This window comes from Pteropus medius, unplaced genomic scaffold (genome assembly GCF_902729225.1).
Source record: "Pteropus medius unplaced genomic scaffold, Ma_sr-lr_union100, whole genome shotgun sequence".
Lineage (NCBI taxonomy): Eukaryota > Metazoa > Chordata > Mammalia > Chiroptera > Pteropodidae > Pteropus > Pteropus medius.
In genome coordinates, this window is record NW_024350926.1 from 4074986 (window position 1) to 4096495 (window position 21510).

The following is a 21510-nucleotide window of genomic DNA, read 5'->3' on the forward strand; positions in this document are numbered from 1 at the left end:
CGGCCTCTCGATCCACAGCTCACCAATACAGTGCACACGGTGGAGCGAGGAGTTCTGAATCAGCTGCACGTCCAGCTGATGGAGCTGAGAAGCTGCCAAGGGCATAGGCAGTGCAACCCCAGACCTAAGGGCCTCGAAGTGGGTAAGGGAAAAACTTTTGTGTTTGTCAAGGGAACATTCTTTTGTGTTTGTCAGGCTTTCTACCTTTGAAATGTTTATATGCATAGAAGCATACAATTTGGGATAATTCGAGGGAAAGCTTTCCAGGCAATGCCAAACATAACTTCTCTAAATTTCGTTCTGAGTATATCAATGAAAAATGTAACGCGCCAAAAGGTTTGGTGAAGGTTTCATTACAGACTCTCCCACGGGTCTAGTCTGTCAAACCTCAATTCCTGATAGAAGCAACCATCGGAAGATGGGACAACAGTGTTGGGGATTTATTTGTCATTGCTGTCAACGGTCATAAGACATACTCTAGGTGAACCAGGATATCGTATTCTTTTTAAGAGAATTTGCGCAGAAACGCTCAAGGTCCCATTTTTGCTTATCACAGTTTGGAGCTCCCCCGTTTGGACCCCCGCTCATGACGCAGTGAATTAATTTCTTTTGCCAGCATTTCCCATGTGAAACTCGAGATATTTGAGCCATCGTCGTCTTGGGATCTGAAAATGTAAGCGGGCCTGTATGGAACCCACCAGATGTTCTCTCCCTGGTCTGAAGTGTTAAACTAACTTGTTTCTCCTTCGGCTCATGGGGATGCAGCCCTTTGCAGTGTCCGCCCCAGCTCTTTCCTAGTTAATGAGAATACTTATTTTCTCATAATTCTTATAGAAATGTAAATACCGCTGTCCATAGGAGAAAGAGTTGAACTAGGCCAAGGCCATTGACATCGGCACAGCACGCCAACCCCCAAAGGGTAACGAGCTGGACTCACAGACAGTGGGGAGTAGTTTGCAGAAACCCTCTGTTATACAGCTGACTTTTCTCAGAGTCCTTAACAGCCTGTGTCTCTCTGGGTCCTGCACAGGGCCAGCATCGCCAGCCATAAAACTCAGCAGCTCCCTGAGTCATGTGACTTGGAAGGGATGGGGGTGGGGAGCATCCTAAAATGATCCTCTTCATCACCTGTCATTTCTACCATTTTAGGGTCCTGAAGGCTTTCGAGCTGTGACAAAGTCCCATAAGACATTATAAATCCTGTGTGAGAGGTCTCATATCAGCTGTCAGTCAACCCTTCTCAGTCAGCGCCTTAGCGAAATTAGCTGCCAGCCGGAAGAGTCCAGCCCTCACTCGCAAACTAGGTCTTTCGGTCGCTGACCCTACTCCAGTCTTTTCAAATATCTGCTTATCTGTTATTTCCTCAAATCTTACAAAAAGAAAAAAAAAAGGCCTGGAAACTAATCCAACTATTAGAGACACTGGAAGTATTACACCCAGGTATTTCTCCCCCAGAGAACGTAGCACTCTCGTTGGTGATGACATAACTCTACTTGGTGAAACCTGATAGAGTCTTTCTATGGCGAAATGACACACCAGGTGGAGCCAGTTATTGCTGATATGCTTCGTGTGGCTCTCTCCACTTTCCAGACAACTCCAGAGGGAGATGATTATCGGCCCTTTTCTTCAAGTGTTTTGTCTAAAAATAACCAGAATTTAACTTTTACTGAGACTTCCACAGACGTGGGGAAGGACTTCCTTACTTACTGCTTTTAAATGGGTTCTCCTCCTTTCTCGTGTGAACGCCTATATGTTTTATCTTAAACCTTTTTATTTATAGCTTTCAATCTTCATTTTGAACCTGTCTAATAGAAAAGCTCTGTCGGACTTCAGCACTGTCTGTATTCAACACAATATGTTCCTTTCTAGGATTTGGATGTTGTGCATGAAACACTACACTTCATAGCGAACGGTTTTATGAGTCCTAAAGCTAACATAAATTACTCTGTTATTTTCCTATATCAGGAAATAAAGATGGAGGAAGCTATGATCTACACAGGTATTCACACTTTTTTATTCTTCGCTGGCAGCTTCTTTCCCAATAATTGCATGATCCAGCCATTTCGACTAATTTCTGTTTCTTACCGTGTGGCCCAGAGCTTAGCCGGGGTGCATGCATGTTCTAACAGCGCTCGCCACCGTCTCGTGTCTTGGCTCCCGATCTGTCATTTTGCTTCTAAATCAGCTCACTGTCACAACGAGATGTCTCAGGGCATTTCCTCGCCCCCATGCTTGTTTGCTTGTTGAATGATGCTTTTCAGCATGGAATGATGGGAAGGGTGGAAGACCAGAAAGACCTTGGGGAGCCCTGGGAAGAGGGCGGGAGAATGACGTTCCTTGACTTGGCGGCGAGGCTTCGTGGAAACTAGAGATTTTGATGAACTATAACGACAAAGGCACGAAAGGAGTCATGGGATTTTTAAGAGTGTGTTTTAAAGCTGAAGGTGGAGGACACAGCAGGCGCTTCCTTGTTACCAGTCCTTAGTTGGCTTTGGTGGTCAAGAGCTGTAGCGATACGATTCAGAAGGCTCTGTGGGGTGGTGGTGATTGCAGAGAAGATGCTGGGGGTGGGGACCGGGCGTGAGGAGTAAGGCGTGTGCAAAAGGTCTCGGCACAGCAGGGAGATGACAGAGCCTGGCACACAAAACCTTTATGAACAGGCCTCAACCCAGTTATCTTATCCCTCTCCAACCCTTACCCGTCCCTCCTACCTCACCGTGCTCTAGAGGCGGGACCCAAATGCCTGGTGGCCAATGTCACTTGGTCACCCGTCATCGTCAGCCCTTGCTAGCTTTCCACTCCAAGCATAGACATCAGGTGGGTTTTTTGGAAATGTGCCATGAGGAGCAAGAGAGGGAGAGGGCTGTCCTTACCACCTCACTAAGGAGAAACTGGGGTGCAGTGTGTCAGCACCCTACTTCATGAATCTGCTTGGGAGAAAAAAGAAATTCCATCAAAGGAACGTGGACTTAACTGGTGCCATTCCTACTCATATGGTCTCAGAGAAACGAAAAAATATGGACATTTCGGGGCTCCTCGTCTGCCCACTGCCATCTCTCCAGTCTAGGGAGCCGGGGTCTCTGACTCCTCCCTTTAGAGGGCGGCTCAGTCATCGGTCTGACCCCGAGCTAAACAATAGGAAAGAGGGTGGGGAAGATGTAAACAAAGAAAGCTGGCCTTCTGAGGCTACTCGATAACCATTTCTATCTCTTCTTTCCCCTCCTCTTCCGTTTCTCCTTTCCTCGGTCCGCCCCCACACCGGCCCTGCGTCACCCCCTAGCACACGTAAGACAGAGCAGAAGAACCCACTCTTAAGCTGGCCTCACCCGGGATATGGGCTCACGAGGTAATACCCCCATCCATCAGCACTGGTTCCCAGGGGGCACATTAAAATATTTCCAAGGCGTGGCATTTTAAATGGACCTAACACTAAATATTGACTTTATAGCTATTGTATGATGCACTCAATTTTAGAGCTAAGGGACTTTGGTCTGGCCTTCTTTTACTTCTGACATGAGAGAGGCAAAAGGATATTAATAGGTTATTTAAGACGTAGGCCCGGTCAGGGCCGAGTCAGAATTCTCCTCCATCGAGTCATCCCTGGACAGACTGAAGATGAAGAACGTGTCACTGAACTACAGCGAGCATCTGGGCCACCTGCCCCTCTCCTGGACCCTGCCACCACCACGAAATGGGGCCAAATGCGTTGTTTGAGTTGTTGGCAGAATCCCCTCTCTGGTCATTTGACCATTGAAAACGTGGGTACGGGGCGAAATAGTGTTACCGGTTGCTTTTTTTCCCCCTCTCCTATAAATTCCTCACCAAAGGACAGATTTAAGACACCCCGTAACTCAAAACGACTGGCATTTTCAGATGCCGCCTTCCCAGAATCCATGAGGCGAGCTGTCTCTCGACTGGCTGTCCGAGGTGCAGGCGGAAAATCGTGCAGCAGAGTCACTGAGAGCGTTTGCCTGTCACGCACGTCCCTCCCAGTGGCACTGCCCGGGGGGGATTCAGAAGCCTTGGTTCTTTAAGATTTGGGGTTTTATTTTTAGAAAAGTAGTTTAAATGCATTTTAATTATGGAATTTCATCACAAAAGACTGAGAAAAAAGATAAGCAACCCTGAAAAATTTTGAAATTTAAAAATCGCGTTTTAGAAAATTTATCTCATTGACTAAACAAGCATTTTTTAAATGCCTTTGATTTTGTGGATTTTCAAAAAATTACACCTTAGACTTGTTTTTTAAGGTCTTCTACAAGCAAGTCCGTTCCCTCTGCAACTTCATTATTTATTCATGTGCTTATTTTTTGCTGTAGGTGGGGGCTGTCGAAATGCTTTGCTCACACACAGTGGTCATTGTTTCAGTGAGGACAGCTCAGAGTAAGGACGCAGTTCAGAAAGTGGTGACTCAGGAAATAACTTTTGGCTTGAGTTGAAAGCAATAATTTCTGTGTTGCAAAATAGTGTCGTGAAAACAGGTCGATGGGGCGTTTCTTTTTTCCACTGCACACGAAAGCTGATACCAGCGCCCTGTGATGTCCAGCAGAGCTCCTGGCAGGCATGGTGTGTGTCCAGTAGCCATGGCGTGGACAGTCAGTCCTTGGCAGCCTGACACTGGCACTGCGCTCTGCCCTCAGCAACCATGCTTCTGTTCAATTTTTGCTTCTTTGACTCATGTGCCCCTGTAGCAACAGTCTGTGCCTTACAGATGGAAGTGGGTGACTAAGCTGTGTATTAGAGGCTGTATTAGGACTGTAGTTAGAGCAGACACTGGAGCCAGACTGCCTTGGGTTCAAATCCCAGCCTTGCTAGTGAAAATCTGAGAACAGAGTCTGGCATGTATTAAACCCCTGTTCCGACAGGTTGTATTACTAAGGCATAACGTGGGATGCAAAAAACATTTTCACGAAGGGGAAAGTATCTGAAAGGGGAGAGGAAGTTAAGTTACTATTCCAAAGAATGTTAGCATATTTTATAAGAAGCACAAAAAGGGACATTCATCACCAGCACCACCATCTTCATCGTCACTCATGGGTGACCCAGAGGTCAGCACACAAACCCATCATCTGCACTGCCGGAGCCTCTCAAGGTCACTTCCGTGCTCTGTGTCACTCTCACGAAGCGCCCCCTGCTTCTCTGTCCTCTCTCACATCCCAGGCCTCCTTTTATGTGTGAGCTGCTGGCTAGCAGAGCTGCACGTGTCTGTTTAAGGTGCTTGAGCAGGAGATGAGTCAAGGCCAGGTTCAGGGGTTCTAGGGGCGGGGAGGTGAGGTCGGCCTCCTAAGGGGACGCGGGGGGTTAGTGTCTGAGTCGTCAGGGGACAGGTCCACGCCAATGCCATGGCCTGAGGTTGTGCACTTTGCTGCCGTGGAGGAACAAGCAGGCACTGAAATCCAGTGGACAAGCCAGGCCAACTGGCGGAGTAAGATGTTCTTCACACCACCTGAAGGTAATAGGGAGATATTCAAGAGTGTGGAACTTGGAGGAATAATACGAGAGGGTTTGGGTTGATCAGATGAGGCCACAAAGAGTTACAAGGACAGTGCTTGTGGGTCAGATTAAACACTAGTCCTTTGCCCATCGCGTCCCGATTTGGGGACCATTTGCTAACGTGGTCACATTACTTCCAGCCCTCTCCTAAGCACTTTCCGTATATCGAGTCATTTAATCTTCAGAACAACTTTGTGAGGTCTGTACTGTTATTATCCCCAATTTACAGATGAGAAAATTGAGTCAGAAGGTGACTGCGTTGAGTAACCCTCCCAAGAGTACATAGCTGATAAATGGTGGAGCAGGTAGTCGAAATTGGGGCGTCTGGTTCTAGCATGTGCTTTTAACCTCCACAGGATACTGTTTCTCTTGGACAAGTTAGCTAACCTTTTAGTGACTTAATTTTCTCATCTGTGGGAAGACGATAGTAATACACATACATAATAATACGTCAGAACGACACGAGCGAATACCTGAAAAATGATTAGCATAAGCCCACAATGTATGTCCTTCTACGACTGGTGTTTGATTGAAAATTCAAAACCCAAATCAAATACGTTTCAACCTAAAACAGGTTGTGTTTCAAGCAGCATGAAAATCACCCAGAACACACACGGATTTGGTCCCAAATATCGGAAACCCCGTCCGTGCCGTTAGAAAAACATGCACAGAGAACAGAAACATGGAAGGGTTAGGAAAAAGGATTCACGTGGCAGTGCAGACGCTCTGTTCTGGCTCTCACTTCCGAAAATCAAATCGGTGCCCTCAGGACTGAACCTTGGGAGGAGCATAGCCATATTCATCGAAATGCCCTTCCAGTGAGCACTGATCAACAAAGCTGCGACATTTTATGAATTTCTGGCTGAACTATTCCTTGCTCTTTGAAATTGTAGACACCCAGCCAGGTGAGATTCAAAGTCTGCTGTTGAGCACAGATCCCCCAAATCATACACATGGGTGTGGGAATAAGGGGCTCACAGAGCGCTGAGGAAGCCAGAGAACGGGGAGCAGAGGAATGATGCTCAGGGTGCATCTCGAAGACTGAGAGCTGACCAGGGTGATGAGGCAGAGAAGCACAGTCTCGAAATCAATACAACGTACTCTGATTTCTCTTCGAATCGCATAAATCTTTCACCTTGGAAATAAATACAGTAGCGCTGAGGAGGGAGAGAGCGCGGTGCTTTCAGGAAACCGGATGATGTTCCGTGAGGCTGGGGCGCAGCCCATATAGAGAAAAAAGAATGGACAGGTTGAGACAATTGGTACAAGTCAGTCTGTGCGGAAACTGTCCTTTCTGCTTCTTGTGACACCGGTAGCTCTTGTTGATTGTTAACGCTGCTCCAAGAAGCATCAAAACTCCAGGCACATGAGATCACCAGGTCACCACCCATCTGTAGAATATCGCATGACATAAATATGTGGCCATGTCCTTAAACATAAATCTATGTCATCCAGAAAGAAAGGTGACTCGGCATGAGACCTGTGCGGGTTTTTGAATCTCCCTTAGTAGTTTCACAATCTTTGTTTCTGGGGTCGGATGAGAATTACCTGTAACTTGAAATCATCTACGTTTATTCTGAAAATTTACTTTTCTGAACAAACCGAGTCACGCCTTTCCTCTCTGAATAAAGAACTTCAGCATGGCCCCGGGAAGGGGCCTCGTTCTGTGGCATGAGGACTGGCAGGAACCGGGACAGACTCTGGACCGACGGCCACTGGGGTCTGTGCCACCACCTCCCCGCTTCATTATGGTTTTGTTATTCATTCGAAATAGAGCAAGGTTGGTTGATTTCTGTTTGTAATCCATCCATTTTAGGTTCTGTTTTTCCTCGTCATTATTCATTTAATTTTTTTGAGGTGGGGGGAGGGTGGTATGTAAAGCATTAACATAATTCTAAGAGCCAAAACTTCAAAAAGAAGGCAGGAGGGTTTGGGTTGACCAGACTGGGTCACATGTAGAGTTAGAACAGTTTTGTGGGTCAGATTAGGCACAGATTCCGGCTCCAGCTCTCGTGCGGGGAAATGTTACTTCTTCCCACAGCCTCTCCCCACCCACGCACTGGAGATAACGGGTCTCACCGGCGTCCGCTTTACCTTCCCGTGTTTCTTGGTGCAGCAATACGCAGATGGTATATATTTTACTTCTCTTACGTTTTTACGCAAAAGGCAATATGTGCCGTATTGCGCTTGGTTTCTTTTTCACTTAAAACATGATTTTTACTTTAAAATAGATCCTGTCAGTTCATAGAGATTTCTTCACTCTCTTTTGACAACTTCGTAGTATTCCACTGTGTGGATGTACCATAGCTTAGTCAACCACTCTCTTATGTACGGGCATTTCTGTCACTCTCGTATTTTGCAACTACAAAGAGTGCTACAATCAAGACCTCTGTGCAAATATATTTTATATTGTTGAGGATATCTTCAGAGTAAATTCCTAGCTGTGGGATTGCTGAGTCAACAGGTAGATGCATGAATGGATGTATTAAATATTGCCAAATTGCCCTCCATACAGGTTATCATTTTGCATTCTCGTCATCGGTGTATGAGTGTCTGCTTTCAACAGCTGTCAAGCTTTTAAAATTTTTTTCCAATTGAATGAGAAAGAAAGGGTCTATCGGTATGGTTTTAATTTGTATGGCTCTTCTTATGGGTAAAATTGAACATGTCTTTGAAAGTTTAAAGGCCATTTTACTTCTTTTCATAGATTATCTGGGTATGTCTTCTGCCCATTTTTCTATCTGGTCTTTGAAAGGATTATTGGGAAGAATTGATAACTTTATGATGCTGAGTCTTCTCTCCAAGAACAAAGAATATTTTTCCACTTCGTATCACTTCCTTTGTATACTTCTGGGTGTTTCAGGAGCTTTTAAAAGTATTTTTGTATAGGCGTTGCACATTTCTTGTTACGTTTATTCATAAAAGTGTTTTATCTTCTTTGTTGCTATTGTAAAGAGGGTTTTCCTCCATCATTAAAACTTGATTGCTGTTTGTAAATTCTTACTTGTTTTTAATCCATTTGACCTGTCTTGGATCGAGTATCTCCTATTATTATGTTTCTCTGTCTTTCTCATTCTATCGTCTATCGATAACTTCTTTATAAAGCTGGTTGCCCTTTATTTTTCCTTTTGGAACTTAGTAGGGTTTGTATTTTTGTGCTCTTGGTTGCCTTCGAACTTATACATTTTTAATGTCCCTGCTTCTTATTTAATCTTTCATTATCTCAGTGGTCAGTTTTCAGTGGAGTTCTTTGACTCCCAATGACTACCTGAGCTATACTCTCAATGAACTTATTCTCTTTCAGCTTTTCTATCTTTCTCTCCATCTTTAGCTGCATTATTTCCATTTTGTCATATAAAATGGATAGTATGTGTTTACCCTCCCCCCACCTTTGTTTTACTCCTAGATCTGGTAAGTATATTAGATGCTCACCACCATTCCTTCTGAAATCCCCCAGTGAGTTCTCGGTCCAGTGCAGCTCATCTTCCGGAAGACTGTTTGAGAAGAGCTAATGTGTACAGTATTCCCTGCATTCTTACATTTTGAAAACGGTTTTTCTATAGCCTTGATATTTGAAGGAGAGCTTGGCTAGACGTAAGATCCTTGTCTCACACAGTTATGTCTGATTTAAGATGGTTTTCACATCTTCAGGTGCTTGATTTAATTTACTTGGTAGTGCTGTGTCGTGACTTTTTTCACTTTATGGTATACTTTGGCAGGGGGCATTTTCATAAGATGATAGATTTCTTATTTTCCATTTTATTTTATAATAATTTGGTGTAAATTCAGGCTGCCTTATTCATTTCGTGGATTTGAAGCGTTCACAAGATTCCTAGATGAAGAGATTCTGTCGATGTAACCAAGTATACTATGTTTTTCTTTTTTTATCTTATTATTTAGGGGTGGGAGTGGGAGAGATTGCATGTCCCCAAGTTTTTGTTTTTCTATTTTTCTTGCAGGACCTAAAATTGACCCCCTTTCACTTACTTTTTCTCTTCTCACCCAGTTTCCAAAGGGTACACCTCGCTTCTTTTGTATCTTTTTCCCCCTGAGGCAGTGCCATTCGAGGACAGCCACTTTGATTCACGCATGCTGAGGTCCCCTCCTCATTGTCACCACCGCGATTTCCCGGGACTCTGCAGCATTTTATGCTTCAGGCTGACGTTCTTTTTAGCGATGGTTGCAAATCAGTTCTTATTTTCACCCTCACTTCCTTCTTCTCTTTCTTGTCCATACTGTTTTCCTAGGGCTTGTGCCCAAAATGTGAACTACGGCTCTGCCAAGATTTGATGTTAACTTTTTTTTTAACTTACAGGTGACTTGAAGATTATATAATTTTTTATCTTCTAGCGAAATTGAGAGTGTGAGTTTTGTGTAGTTTTACTTATTCTTCCTGCCGATCTATATTACTTTCGGGGTAGTTTACTGCATTAATCGAGGCCATCTCTTCGAGATGGCACTTGGGTGCAACTAGAGAAGAGATATTTTCTTCACAAGTATAATCATCTTGGTGATTTAGAAATATCAGAGAGAGAAGCTGGTGCATGCTTTGCATACTGTGAAAACCACTGAAAGGTTGACTTATCGATGGCAAAGAACTTGTAGGGCAAAAAAAAAAAAAAAGTCAAAGAAACAGATTCAAGCATTTGTTTGTTTTTATACTGCATACCAGGGAATATAAAATAAAAATCTCACTAAGCATTGCCTATTACATTAAAATACTTTCATATCCATCACTCACCAAGCAACCGCATAAGTAGTAAAGGTTTTATCACACATCGATTCCCACATTGGACAGATGCTGGACCAAGACTCAGACTCACTCACGTGACTTCCTGGTTACAGAGTTGACTTGCGTAGAGCCAGGAATAAAACGTGAGCCCCCTAACTGACACCAACTGTGCCTAATCATAGTTTTCACTCATTTGATCCTCTTTCCAACTTTTTGTTACTGTTTGATCACATTTGTAACCTAAGGCCACCCCTTGAAAACAAATTGCTGGGGGAAAATATTTCAAATTGATTTGCGCTGTAAAAAACGATGTAAGTCGCTTGTCCAAAAGTAGGAAATGTTTTCTCCACTAATGACCCACCTTCGTCTCTCTTTTCACAGAGGACAGCTATGGGATGGATGGGAAGGTTAATCTGCCTAGTCTCCCGGCAGACGTCAACTGGCAAGGCCTGGAAGATTTATACGGTGTGAACGAAAGCATCTATGAATACAGACGGAACTATAGACTTAGTCTGGTGGACTGGACTAATTACTTGAAGGATGTAGATAGAGTATTTGCACTGCTGAACAGTCACCACGAGCAAAACAAAGCAAATAAAAGTGCTCGGAGCGGTGGGGTCTCGGCCGTATCTGCTGAACTCTCTGTGCCAGCAGAGATGGCCTCCGCCGAGTCAGATGCAGACCCAAGTCGTACGGTTGGGGGAGCCCCTCATTTGACCTTGCCAGCTGACCTTCGAACCCTGCATTTGAACCGACCAACATTCAGTCCAGAGAATAAACTTGAATGGAATAACGACATTCCAGAAGTTAATCATTTGAATTCTGAACACTGGAGAAATCATAAAACTGACAGATGGATGGAGCGCGAGGAGACGAATCATCGTGAAACCGATTTCAGCGGCCATGGCGTGGCGGAGCTGGCACTGGAACCCCGCCCCGGGCTGCAGCCCGCTGGTAGGCCCCAGAAAGAGCTTCCTCGCGATGGGGGACCAGGGGAAGATGTTTTCGAGGATCGGCTGTATCTTCCTGTGCGTTCTGACGTCAGTCCCCTTCATCAGACGGTCCAAGTGTCCACCTTGGAGGAGGCTGTTAACTCCAGCAGCACAGACAGCAAGTGGAACGAGGTGGAGGAGAATCTCGGATCGGGGAGCTTACAGACCCGAGAGGGCAGCACCTCCTTCCCACTCTCCTCTGATTAGATGAAATTGCTACCTTACCGGAAACACAGTATTTTTTAAACTTTTTATTAGCTCACTAATAAAGGCAATCATGACGACCAACATTCCAGGCTACCCTAGGTACATGCGGGCAGCAGAAGTCAGTGCGCATGCAAGAGATGCAGGGACTCAGCGTTGTGACTCACCACGTGTCGAGCAGAAAGGTGGATTCGTGGGGGTTGGTTTGGGGCTGGGGGCACTAAAACAGTATTACCTTCTGAAGGTCGCAGGGACATGCGTGTATAAATGCTAGCCAGTGACGATGGCCAGAACGGTGCCTTGCTCAGTTTCTGGAACGACATCCTCAGTGAATCGTTCAAAACACTCTCCACTGCCTGCATCACGTGGTTTTGATTCATTTTCACCACTGGAATCTTTTGATGCCGTCATTTGTAGTTCAGTCATTTTGCACTTTGAGATCGGAACGCCATGTCTATTTGGTTAGTCTTTTTTTTGTTGTTTTTTTTTTTTTTAACAGGCTCGTCAGTCTCACTTCTGGCTCTCAGTGTGACAGAGTGAAATAGACAGCCCAGGACGACATACAGTATGGATCCCATATTGTTTAACATATGCTTTCGCCAGAAGATATTGCATGCGTTTTACCTCGACTTGCTAAAATCGATTAGCAGAAAGGCATGGCTAATGATGTTGGCAGTAAAAATAAACAAATAAAACAAAGTCCGCCTGCTCTCTCTGTGCCTAGCCTCAAAGTTTCACCATATGCTTACCGTCGCTAAATTTTTATTATTTTCTTAACAGGATAAAAGGACTGAAGACTTTTTTTATTCATCTTTGTTTTCTTGACCTGGCTAATAAGCTTACATGTTGAGAAAATATGTTTCATTTTGAAGTTAGATAAGGAATTTTTTTCAATAAAACAAACTCATGAATGTTTCATAATTTAAACACACTATATGTGTTATATGATTATTTTTAAGGCCTTCGCCAAGTTTGGTTTTTTTAAAGGTATAGGTCAAAACTGCTTTTCAAATTCTGCGTTCTTGAAAATATTCGTTTTATGTATTAGATTTTTAAATACCAGCAAAAGGATTACCTCATTGAAAGTTACCAGTATCCTAATCAACTTCCCAAATATAGCTTAACGGTGATTTTCTCTTTAGATAATTCAAACATATAGGTAAATTATGTTTTCTTTACATGTTTAAGGTAAACTCTTTTGAAGAAAATTTAATATGTTATAGTTGAATCTTTGATAACTTTAAGTCTTTATTATAGACTCTGTACATATGTTAAAATTAACTAGCTCTTTATCAGATGCGTGTGTCACCGGCTGAATGACAGAAGAAACATATTTATGGTCATGAATGATGTGCTTTGTAAAAAAGTTTCAAGTTATTAGGAAGCATACTGTGTTTTTTAATCTTGTGTAATATTCTGTGATACTTTTATAGAACAATTCTGGCTTCGGAGAAGTCTAGAAGCATTATTTCTTGAAATAAAAGGTGTTTAAACTTTACCTGTTTCAGAAGAATGAACTTAACCAAGTTTTTGTGGTACACTCATTCCTTGCAAATAAAATTAAGTCCTGATCTCAATTCGCATGATCGAATATTAGCTATATCAGTAAAACTGCCGCAAAGTCAATGTGTTCTAGAACATTCTCAGATTAGCGATCACAACATGGATTTGTCTTGTCGCTGTGGCAGAGGCAGCACCTGGACGGCTCCCGGGGCCTGCGCCTGGGCAGTAGCACGGGGCTAGTGCCTGGTTCAATTCTCTACTAATACCATCTCGAAATCCTTAATAATTTTTTAACAAGAGACCTCACATTTCCATTTTTCACTGGACCCACACATTATGTATCCGGTCCTGAGCAGCACAAACAGTTTTTCAAAAGCAGGAGGACAGGCCCGCCAAAGGCAGTTTGGGTCCTGTGAGAACCATGAACTTTGGTGGAGACCTGACCACTTGAAGTCGGAGACTTCAAGTTCTCCGACTGACAAATCACATGCAGTTCCTTCTGCTCCCTATGTCCCGAGCAGCTCTGTCTCCTTAGGTAGCGGGGCTAACAATCTCTGAAATGCCCAGAAATCAGACGTTTTCACTAACGATAAAGGGGAAAAAAGCAAAGGACTTTGGGATCCGTATTAGCTTGCTGGGGCTGCCATAATAGAATACCATAGACCAGGTGGCTTAAGCAACAGAAACTTATTTTCTCACAGTTCTGGAGGCTGGAAGCCAAGACCTGTCCACAGGGCTGGTGTCTCCTGAGGCCTCTCTCCTTGGCTTACAGACAGCTGCCTTCTCGTGGAGTCCCCACGCGTCCATTTCTCTGTGCACACGCATCCCTGGCATCTCTCTTCTTATAAGGACACCTGTCACATAGGATTAGGGTCCAATCTTAAGACTTCGTTTAACCTTAATTACCTCTTTCAAGGCCCTGTCTCCTGATACAGTCTCATTGGGGCGGTTAGGATTTCAGTACATAAATTTAGCGGGGACACAATTCAGTCCATAACTCCACAGTTTAACCAAGAGAAGAATCCAAAGTAGTAGTGTTATCTAAAGTCACATCATTGTGCCTTCCTCCTGTTCCTTTCCTATAAAATGTGACTAGGACAAATGTTGCCATCCTGGAGAAAATTCCATTTTAGTTTGATTCAATGACTATGGAGTACCTACTAGGAGCACAGGGCCCAAGAGTCACTATTTCAGATCTGGAAGGGCCCTTAGAGACTGCCTGGCCAACTGCCTCATTCGATCTGCCCATCAGCCCATCCCCCACTGACTTAGAAAAGGGAGAGATTCAGCAGAGGCCAGGGCCAGCCCCTCTCCACTCACACACACACACACACACACACACACACACACACACACACCAGATTAAGGAAGAGAGGTCGAAGAGTGACCCCATTTGGTCAGGAGCAATGGAAAGAATAATGAACAAACTATGAATGGTGAATAGTGCCTGGTGGGCACTAGACTAATCGGGAGGATCATTTTGTAATTTATATACACATCTAACCACTATGCTATACACCTGAAACCAATATTAAATGATACTAAGTGTCAACTCTGACCGGAAGAAAAATAATGATTAAATTAAACTAAAAAAATTTTTGAAAGAATAATGGACATGAAAGTAAAGACCTAATTTCACGGCAAACTCTAGTTTTTACTATCTGTGTAAGCTTGGAAAAGTCACATAAACTCTCTAAAACAGCTTCCTCAACTGTAAAATAAGAGGTTTGAATTGAGGATGCAAATGCGTATGTGCTTTTTTTTCCCCAAAACGTGCCCAGGGAAGACACCGTAATGCTTCCAGAAGCTTTTCCATTAAACCGGAGCATCTGTGCCCTTCATCCTCACCGCAGCCGGCTGCTTCTCCAGTCAGCTACTATCGGCACTGTTGAATGGATGTTGGCACGTGAGACAAAAACCTATCTGCCGTGCCTCAACTACACAGGATAGTTAATATCTGAGGCCTCCCAGCTTTAAAAAAAAAAAAAAAATTCTACGATCACCAGTCTCTGCAGCATGTTTTGACTGAGAGAGAAAGAATACTTAACACTCCCGTCCCATGCCAAATGTACCTGAACACGTCAACTGTCTAAAAAAGATGTTTAAATGTTTATTTTTCTGGACTTTCTTTAGAGCTGATGTGATCTCAGCTATAAGAGATCTCAGCTATCCTCAATTTCCCAAATTAGTCCGATTCTGCTTGAGGTTTTCAAAATTCATTTTAATAAAAAACAAAGATTGATCGATAATTAAAATACTTGGGGCAATTAATACCTCAATATGGTTTCCTAGCCTGGTTGGTTTCGGCTCTCATGACATAGAAGCTGCTATGGACACGGAAATAACCCCCTTAGCCCCTTTCCCGTCTCCAGCCCCCGCATCCCACACTCACTGCCAGGTCATTGTCATCACTATGGCTCATCTCAGCCATAAAGTTTTCATTTGAAATTTTACCTTTTCCTTCCCTGAATGCTTTCCCGGACTCCCCCACTTCTGGACATAATGTCTCCCCCATTTTACACCCTCCCCCCAGGCGAGAGAACACTGACGCGGTACCAAGTCTGGGGCTGACAAAGAGTGTGAAAAACTGGCCGCTTTCATAACCTGTCCCTTCCCCCATTTCTGACCAAGAAACTTACCTAATGTGACTATTAGTGTCGGTCACCTCACCCAGTAGTGATGTTGAAGTAGAAAACTTCGCCGGCCAAGGAGCTCAGGCCTTAGAGGGAGCTGCATGAAGTAAGTGGAGAGAATGACTTTCAAAAATCAGATTTTGTCCTGCTGGGACTAGAATGTCCCTGACCCCCGATGTTAGGGAAAGCACTGCCGAAGGGCGGGACAGAGGGAGGTCCAAATGTTGAAGACTTTGGTGCTCAGCGCCGCCTCACTTTTCCGCTGGCAAATGGGGGTGGTGAGCAAAGAGATCTACCTTCTGTTCTGCGTTTCTGGCTCCGACCCCAGTGCGCCCCCCTGCCAGGACTCTGGAACTCAGAATCTGCATCCCCTCCTCCCACGTGACCCCGCCTCCCAGCCCCAACAGCACCGGCGACCCAGAGCCGCAGTGCGACCAAGCCAACCACGAATACGTCTCAGCAGAAGGGGCGATGTCATCGACTTTACCACCTTAATACGTGTCAGGTCACTAAGAGCCCCACACAACTCAACATCAGGAACCTGAAGGGCCAAGATTACTAGAGCATGTGTTTCCCGCAATGGCCATTAGGTGTCACTGTAGTGCAACTAAAAACGTCTTCGCTCCGCGCCTGGACCTGGTCCCTGGCGGAGCTGCGGAGCTGCCGCCAGGGCGAAGTGCTAGCAGCGCTACCTTTGGGACAAGAACACAACCAGAACAGCGTGATCCACGATGGGCCCGCTCTTTCTTCAGTGCCCAGGATCTTAGCCTTTCCAGCAGGCCAGGATGGTGTTAGCTTTCTACTGAGTTATAGTGGTATTATGAATTGACACTGCATCGAACTTTGACATTTAAATTCAAAAGTGAGCACCACGTATTGATCTCCCTGCTTTCCCACGACTTCGTGCAATTAAAAACATTTTTTGGCATCCGGACGCCAAAGCTACGGAGGCCACCGCTGTGCAGCTGACAATTTACAACCAAGAAGGGAGCTGGATGCTCCTTCATAGCTCTTAAAACGCTGAGGTCACACCCAGTCGAGGCTAAAGCCAGACGGTGAGTAGCTAGTCATAACCTTTCGTCTCTCCTCCTTTCTTAAAAAGAAACACTTTCTCGTGTGTCTATTTTTAAAAGCCCACTATGGGGACTGGATCTGCTCTTCCCTTGAAAGTGCGACATATTTAAGAAATTCAAGAGGAATCTTTTTGCCTAAATTGCACACACAATTTGAGGGAGAGGTGGTAAATATAACCACTTTGTGCTTTAGTCCATGAGTCATGCTGTTATTCCCATGGCTCCTTTATGTCCTTCCACCTCTCACCCAAAAGTCTCAGATGCCAGCGTACTTGGAAAATTCTGCCGTCCATCAGAAGAGACCTCAAAATCCAGTGTGCTTTTTCTCCATGGATGGAGTCTGAGCTCCAGTCTTCCTCTCGTCTCAGACCAGTTTCTGAAACACTTTAGCAATGGTTAATTCATTATTCAGTAGAGATTGGAGAAAGGGGGCTTTAAAGTGCTGTGTTGACCAAGTTTTGATATTCACTCCTATGGAAGTCATTCTTTCTTATGCCTGAGATTTTCCATTTGTTTACCAATTTTTAGAAATAATGAGTTGGACTCCTTTGAGAATCATTCTTAACCTATCATGGTCAACTGTGTGGCAAAAAAATAATAATAACTCGCCAAATGCTCACCATTTGCTCCCATACACTTCCAGGATCCCAGAGGTTAGGCAGGGACATGTAATTAGTTAGACCAATGCAGGGTGGCATGTGTCACTTCCGGGCACAAAGTGTCTTTTCTCTTTCTCTGGGCTCTCCCTTTGCTTGCTCATCAGCCAAGACCAACCCTGAAAGTTCCAGGTGATGCAGCTTCAAGATGGTAGAGCCTCGGCTAGGCTGGTTCCCACTATAAAGTCTTGCCAATTATTCTTATTTTTCTTTTCTAGATACAAGCTTCAAACTTCTTTTGTTCACCTCTTTGGTTTAAGATGTCCCTGAAATTTTAATAATATCTTCTCCTTCAACTTTAACATGGAACAGACCCATATAGCCATGTAATGGAAATTCGAAATAAACTTTTGTGCCGTGAAGCCACCGATATTTGGGTTTTTAAGTAGAACTCAGCCTATCCTGACTACCATAAACCATATTCAAGACACACAGTTCTGCATGCCTAAAGTCTATTTGAATTTAAATAGGTAAGCCATCTTAAAATTATTCTCTTTTAGGGACTCAATGGAAAATGTGCTAGCACAGGCTCTTGAAACTATAGTCCTAATAGTTTACACATAAGATATTTGGCTTCAAGGCAGAGTTATCAGTTATATAAGGAGTTCATTATTACCATTTTTCACAGTAATGGTGGACTATTCAATCTAATCGAACACTGTATCTTCCTTGTGTGACGAGGGTCGGGGGTGGGGGTTGGACGATCACACTGGTATCGTTGCTTCAGCTCTTCAAACAACAAAAATCCTAGGAGACGAACTAATTTCAATCCAACACACTTTATTCTTTTTATTTTTATTTTTTTACCTTTTTCCTTAATTTTCAATCATCAAGTATTCAAGATGTTGTAAACCAAGGTTTATTAGTACATTGATAATAGATTTCTTTAAACGCAAGGAAATTATACATCTTTTAAATTACCCTAAGAGGACACCAAATAAATATTCATTTTAAAAATCAGAAAAGCAAACTCCTTTATGCAACAACCCAAAACCGCCTTTCATCACAAGCACACCTCTACACACAAACACACACACACACACACACACACTGAACACACACTCCACTAGAATTCTAATGCCAGTTTGTTTGACACAGTATTATATTCCTTTAACTAAAGAGTTAGAGGCCAACCTGCTTGTTTCCTGCTTCTAAACTAACATTTGGGGTTTGGGGTAGAGGTATATATTTTAAGGAAAAATGCCCACTATAAAGTCTTACCAATTACTCTTATTTTTCTTTCCTAAATTATGAATTTTAAACTTCTTTTGTTCACCCCTTTGGTTTAATATGTCTCTGCAATTTTATTAATATCTCCTCTTTCAATTTTAACATGTAATCATAGAATACCAGAAAAAGACAACACCTTCAAAATCCCAATATTAAAAACACCTTATAAGTGTGTACATTTTTGGAGAAAAAATAAGAAATGATTATCTGAAATAGTTTCCCCCTCTCTGAAGTTATTTCAGCGTCTGATTATTCTTGCTAAAATAAATATCAAAAGCACTGAGTTTTCCATAGAAAAAAGTATTCCCCCTTACACTCTTCAGTTCTGCAGCAAGTTCATGATTAACTGTAGCAATGAGAGTCATGAGTGCTTATTTTCCAGGAAGTTCTCCAGATTTCCAAAAGCAAAGCACATGCAGTCCCTTATCAGTGAAATACTGTGAATTCAGTGCTGCATTTTTGTAGTGAGCATGCATTGTCAAATACTTCTAGCACCAAGGCATTTCGTTTTTCAAATATTGCAAAAGCGGGTACCCAGGGAGGGTTTTCGTCATGTTTGACCCTTCCTTGGGGCTGAGTAAAAATGAGGTGCTTAAAATAACCTCTTCGAACATACACAGATCTGATTCCAATGTTGCAAGAAGTCTGGGACAGAGACGGCCAGCAACTTCCCAGAAGATGAGGAAAGGAGAGAAGACAGAAAAGATAAGTGCACAAGGCCACTAGCTTCACCTGCCAGCCACGGCGCCCCCTCCCTTCGTACTGTGAAAGAGGAAATGCAAACACGTGGAAAGGCTACCTACCTACCGGTCTGCATAACAGAGAATCAGCAAACCCGCAGTCTAGGCGATTCTGGGATTATACAGTATCATGGTATCTGTCTGCTACTTGGAATACTCAGTATGCACCTAAATAGTTATATTCATGTTTTTGTGTCATTGGGGATGTTTTACATATACGAGAAATCACAAAGTTGAATTGGCTTCCACCCCAGGCTTGGGCTTTCCTGCTGCTTCCGGGAACACGAGATAATTTCCACAAATGCTTCCGGTCCGTTCAGACTGTGAAACTTCTCTTGGGTGAACCTACGGTTGATTCAAGACAGGCTCCAAAAAGAACGTCTGGCTCCAAGCCCACCAAAGGACGCAAGCTGGTATTGCAGACTGAGGAAGATCGTTCTTGGTGGGTGGGGAAAATGCAGGCCTGCCATCACCTTCCCCGGTGACTCCCTTCTCTGATGGCTGACAGTCCCAAGCGCGTGCTTCCGTTTGTTACCGCAGCTGACGGTCACAGTGGAGACAGTGATTTGGTGTGTAACACACAGCATTTGGAATATGTCCGCTTAGCATGTAACACTTTGTATATGTTCATTTAAAACTTTTATCAGGAAACTTAAAATGGATTTTCACCAAAAAACTAATGGAAATGTTAACATTTTGAAAGGGTGGGGGCGGGGTGGGGGGAAGCATACACCTGAAATCCCCAAAGCTCAGATTCGATAAATCTGAGCTCCTTTTCCTCATAATGTTTCATTTCAGAAACTCTATGAGGTTCAATGTTAATACCAAAATTGGATTTGTTCTATATTAAATATGAACCATAAATAAACACTTGAGGTATGTTATGACAAAAAAAATTTGAATGTGACACTTAGTTAAATAAATGCAAATTTACCTTGCAAATCTAGACATTAAATGTGAATATTTCCTATAGATTTTTTTCTAAGAAATAATAACTTCTCTACTCTTCAAAAACAGTAGCACATCAGAAACTGAAATGCTTCGCCTCACTGTCTTAGAGCCACATCTTGCCTTTGTTCGTCAGAACTATCACACGTGTCATGTAGTGGAAAAAGCGAGCCTCCAAGACAAAGAAACCCACGTCCGAATCCTGACGTGGCCACTCTACGGTCCTCGGCCTGTCACCTTACCTCTCTGAGCCTCCGTTTTCACCATTCGTTTAAAAACAACAACAACAAAAACACAAACACGATAAAAATAGTTATCTTGCAAAGTTATTAAGAGGATTAAAATGAACGATGTGTATTAAGTGCTTCACAAAATGCTCTGCAAATAGTCAACACTCAGCAAATGCCAATCTGTTTCCTCTCGGCTCTTCCTTTCTCCCTCCGCCTTGGCTCTGAACAGCTTTTGACTGTCTTCAAGAATTAGAGCCACCTGCAAAGCGCCAGGATTTCATAGTAATAAAGATAACTAACCAAAGAATGTGCTCCAATCCTCACCCCACCCATCGGGACTTTCTAAATTAATGGGCTAGACTGGTGATATTATATTTGCATATTAAAGCCAAATAATATATTAATCTAGAGTTTATAAAGGAATATAATGACCTTTTCCCAAAACAAGTAATGATAAGCCTGAGCCCATGAAGAGTGGCAATTAAACTTATAATAGGAGCTGTGACTATAAAGTAACACAACCAATTTATTAACAAGCATGTAAGAACCTCATACATACAAGTAAAAGGTGTCATCTATAAAAGAGTCACTTTAGCTTGACTACATAATATTCCAATGACACTACCACAGCCCAAAGCATTTTGGTACATGTTCTGAAACTTCAGTCCCCCGTGGTTTTTACTACTTATTCTACACACACCCACAATACATGAATGATACATCTGCTCTTTATAAGCATCAGATACTTCAGGAAGTATACTACTAACATAGTGGTGTATAACTCATGCCAATTTCTTTGAATTCTGACCTAATTAACCCAAAGGACTGCACCAAGTGGCAGATGGTAATGGGTAAAATTGTGCCCAATAGAGAACTCGTGCCCGGTCATCAATTGCTAAACTGGACAACTTCAAAGTAGAGGAAGTCGGGGGTTTGGGTGCTCTCTAATTATACCTGCTGAGTCCATCACTTTCTATCCTGGAGTTCAGAGAGTGGCTCCTTTCCAAAATATACTACCAAGGAGAAAGAAACCCTAAGAGTTCTGGAACACACAACCTTAGCTACAAAAAAAAAAA

The 21510-nt window shown here is 43.3% G+C and overlaps 1 protein-coding gene across 7 annotated transcripts in view; it reads left to right on the forward strand.

The window, feature by feature from the left end:
- SULF1 (sulfatase 1) overlaps positions 1 to 10918 on the forward strand; it is a 143564-nt gene extending 132646 nt beyond the window's left edge. For 5 of the 7 annotated variants that reach the window (XM_039841816.1, XM_039841818.1, XM_039841817.1 and 2 more), the window contains 4 exons: positions 19 to 142; positions 1966 to 1999; positions 3281 to 3346; positions 10607 to 10780. In XM_039841816.1, the coding sequence (XP_039697750.1) occupies positions 19 to 142; positions 1966 to 1999; positions 3281 to 3346; positions 10607 to 10637 (255 nt within the window). In that variant the 3' untranslated portion in view covers positions 10638 to 10780. Of the gene's footprint in view, positions 1 to 18; positions 143 to 1965; positions 2000 to 3280; positions 3347 to 10606 lie in introns of all 7 variants that reach the window. The other 2 variants (XM_039841822.1, XM_039841821.1) reach the window with 2 other exon arrangements.
- Positions 10919 to 21510: the final 10592 nt, after the last annotated feature.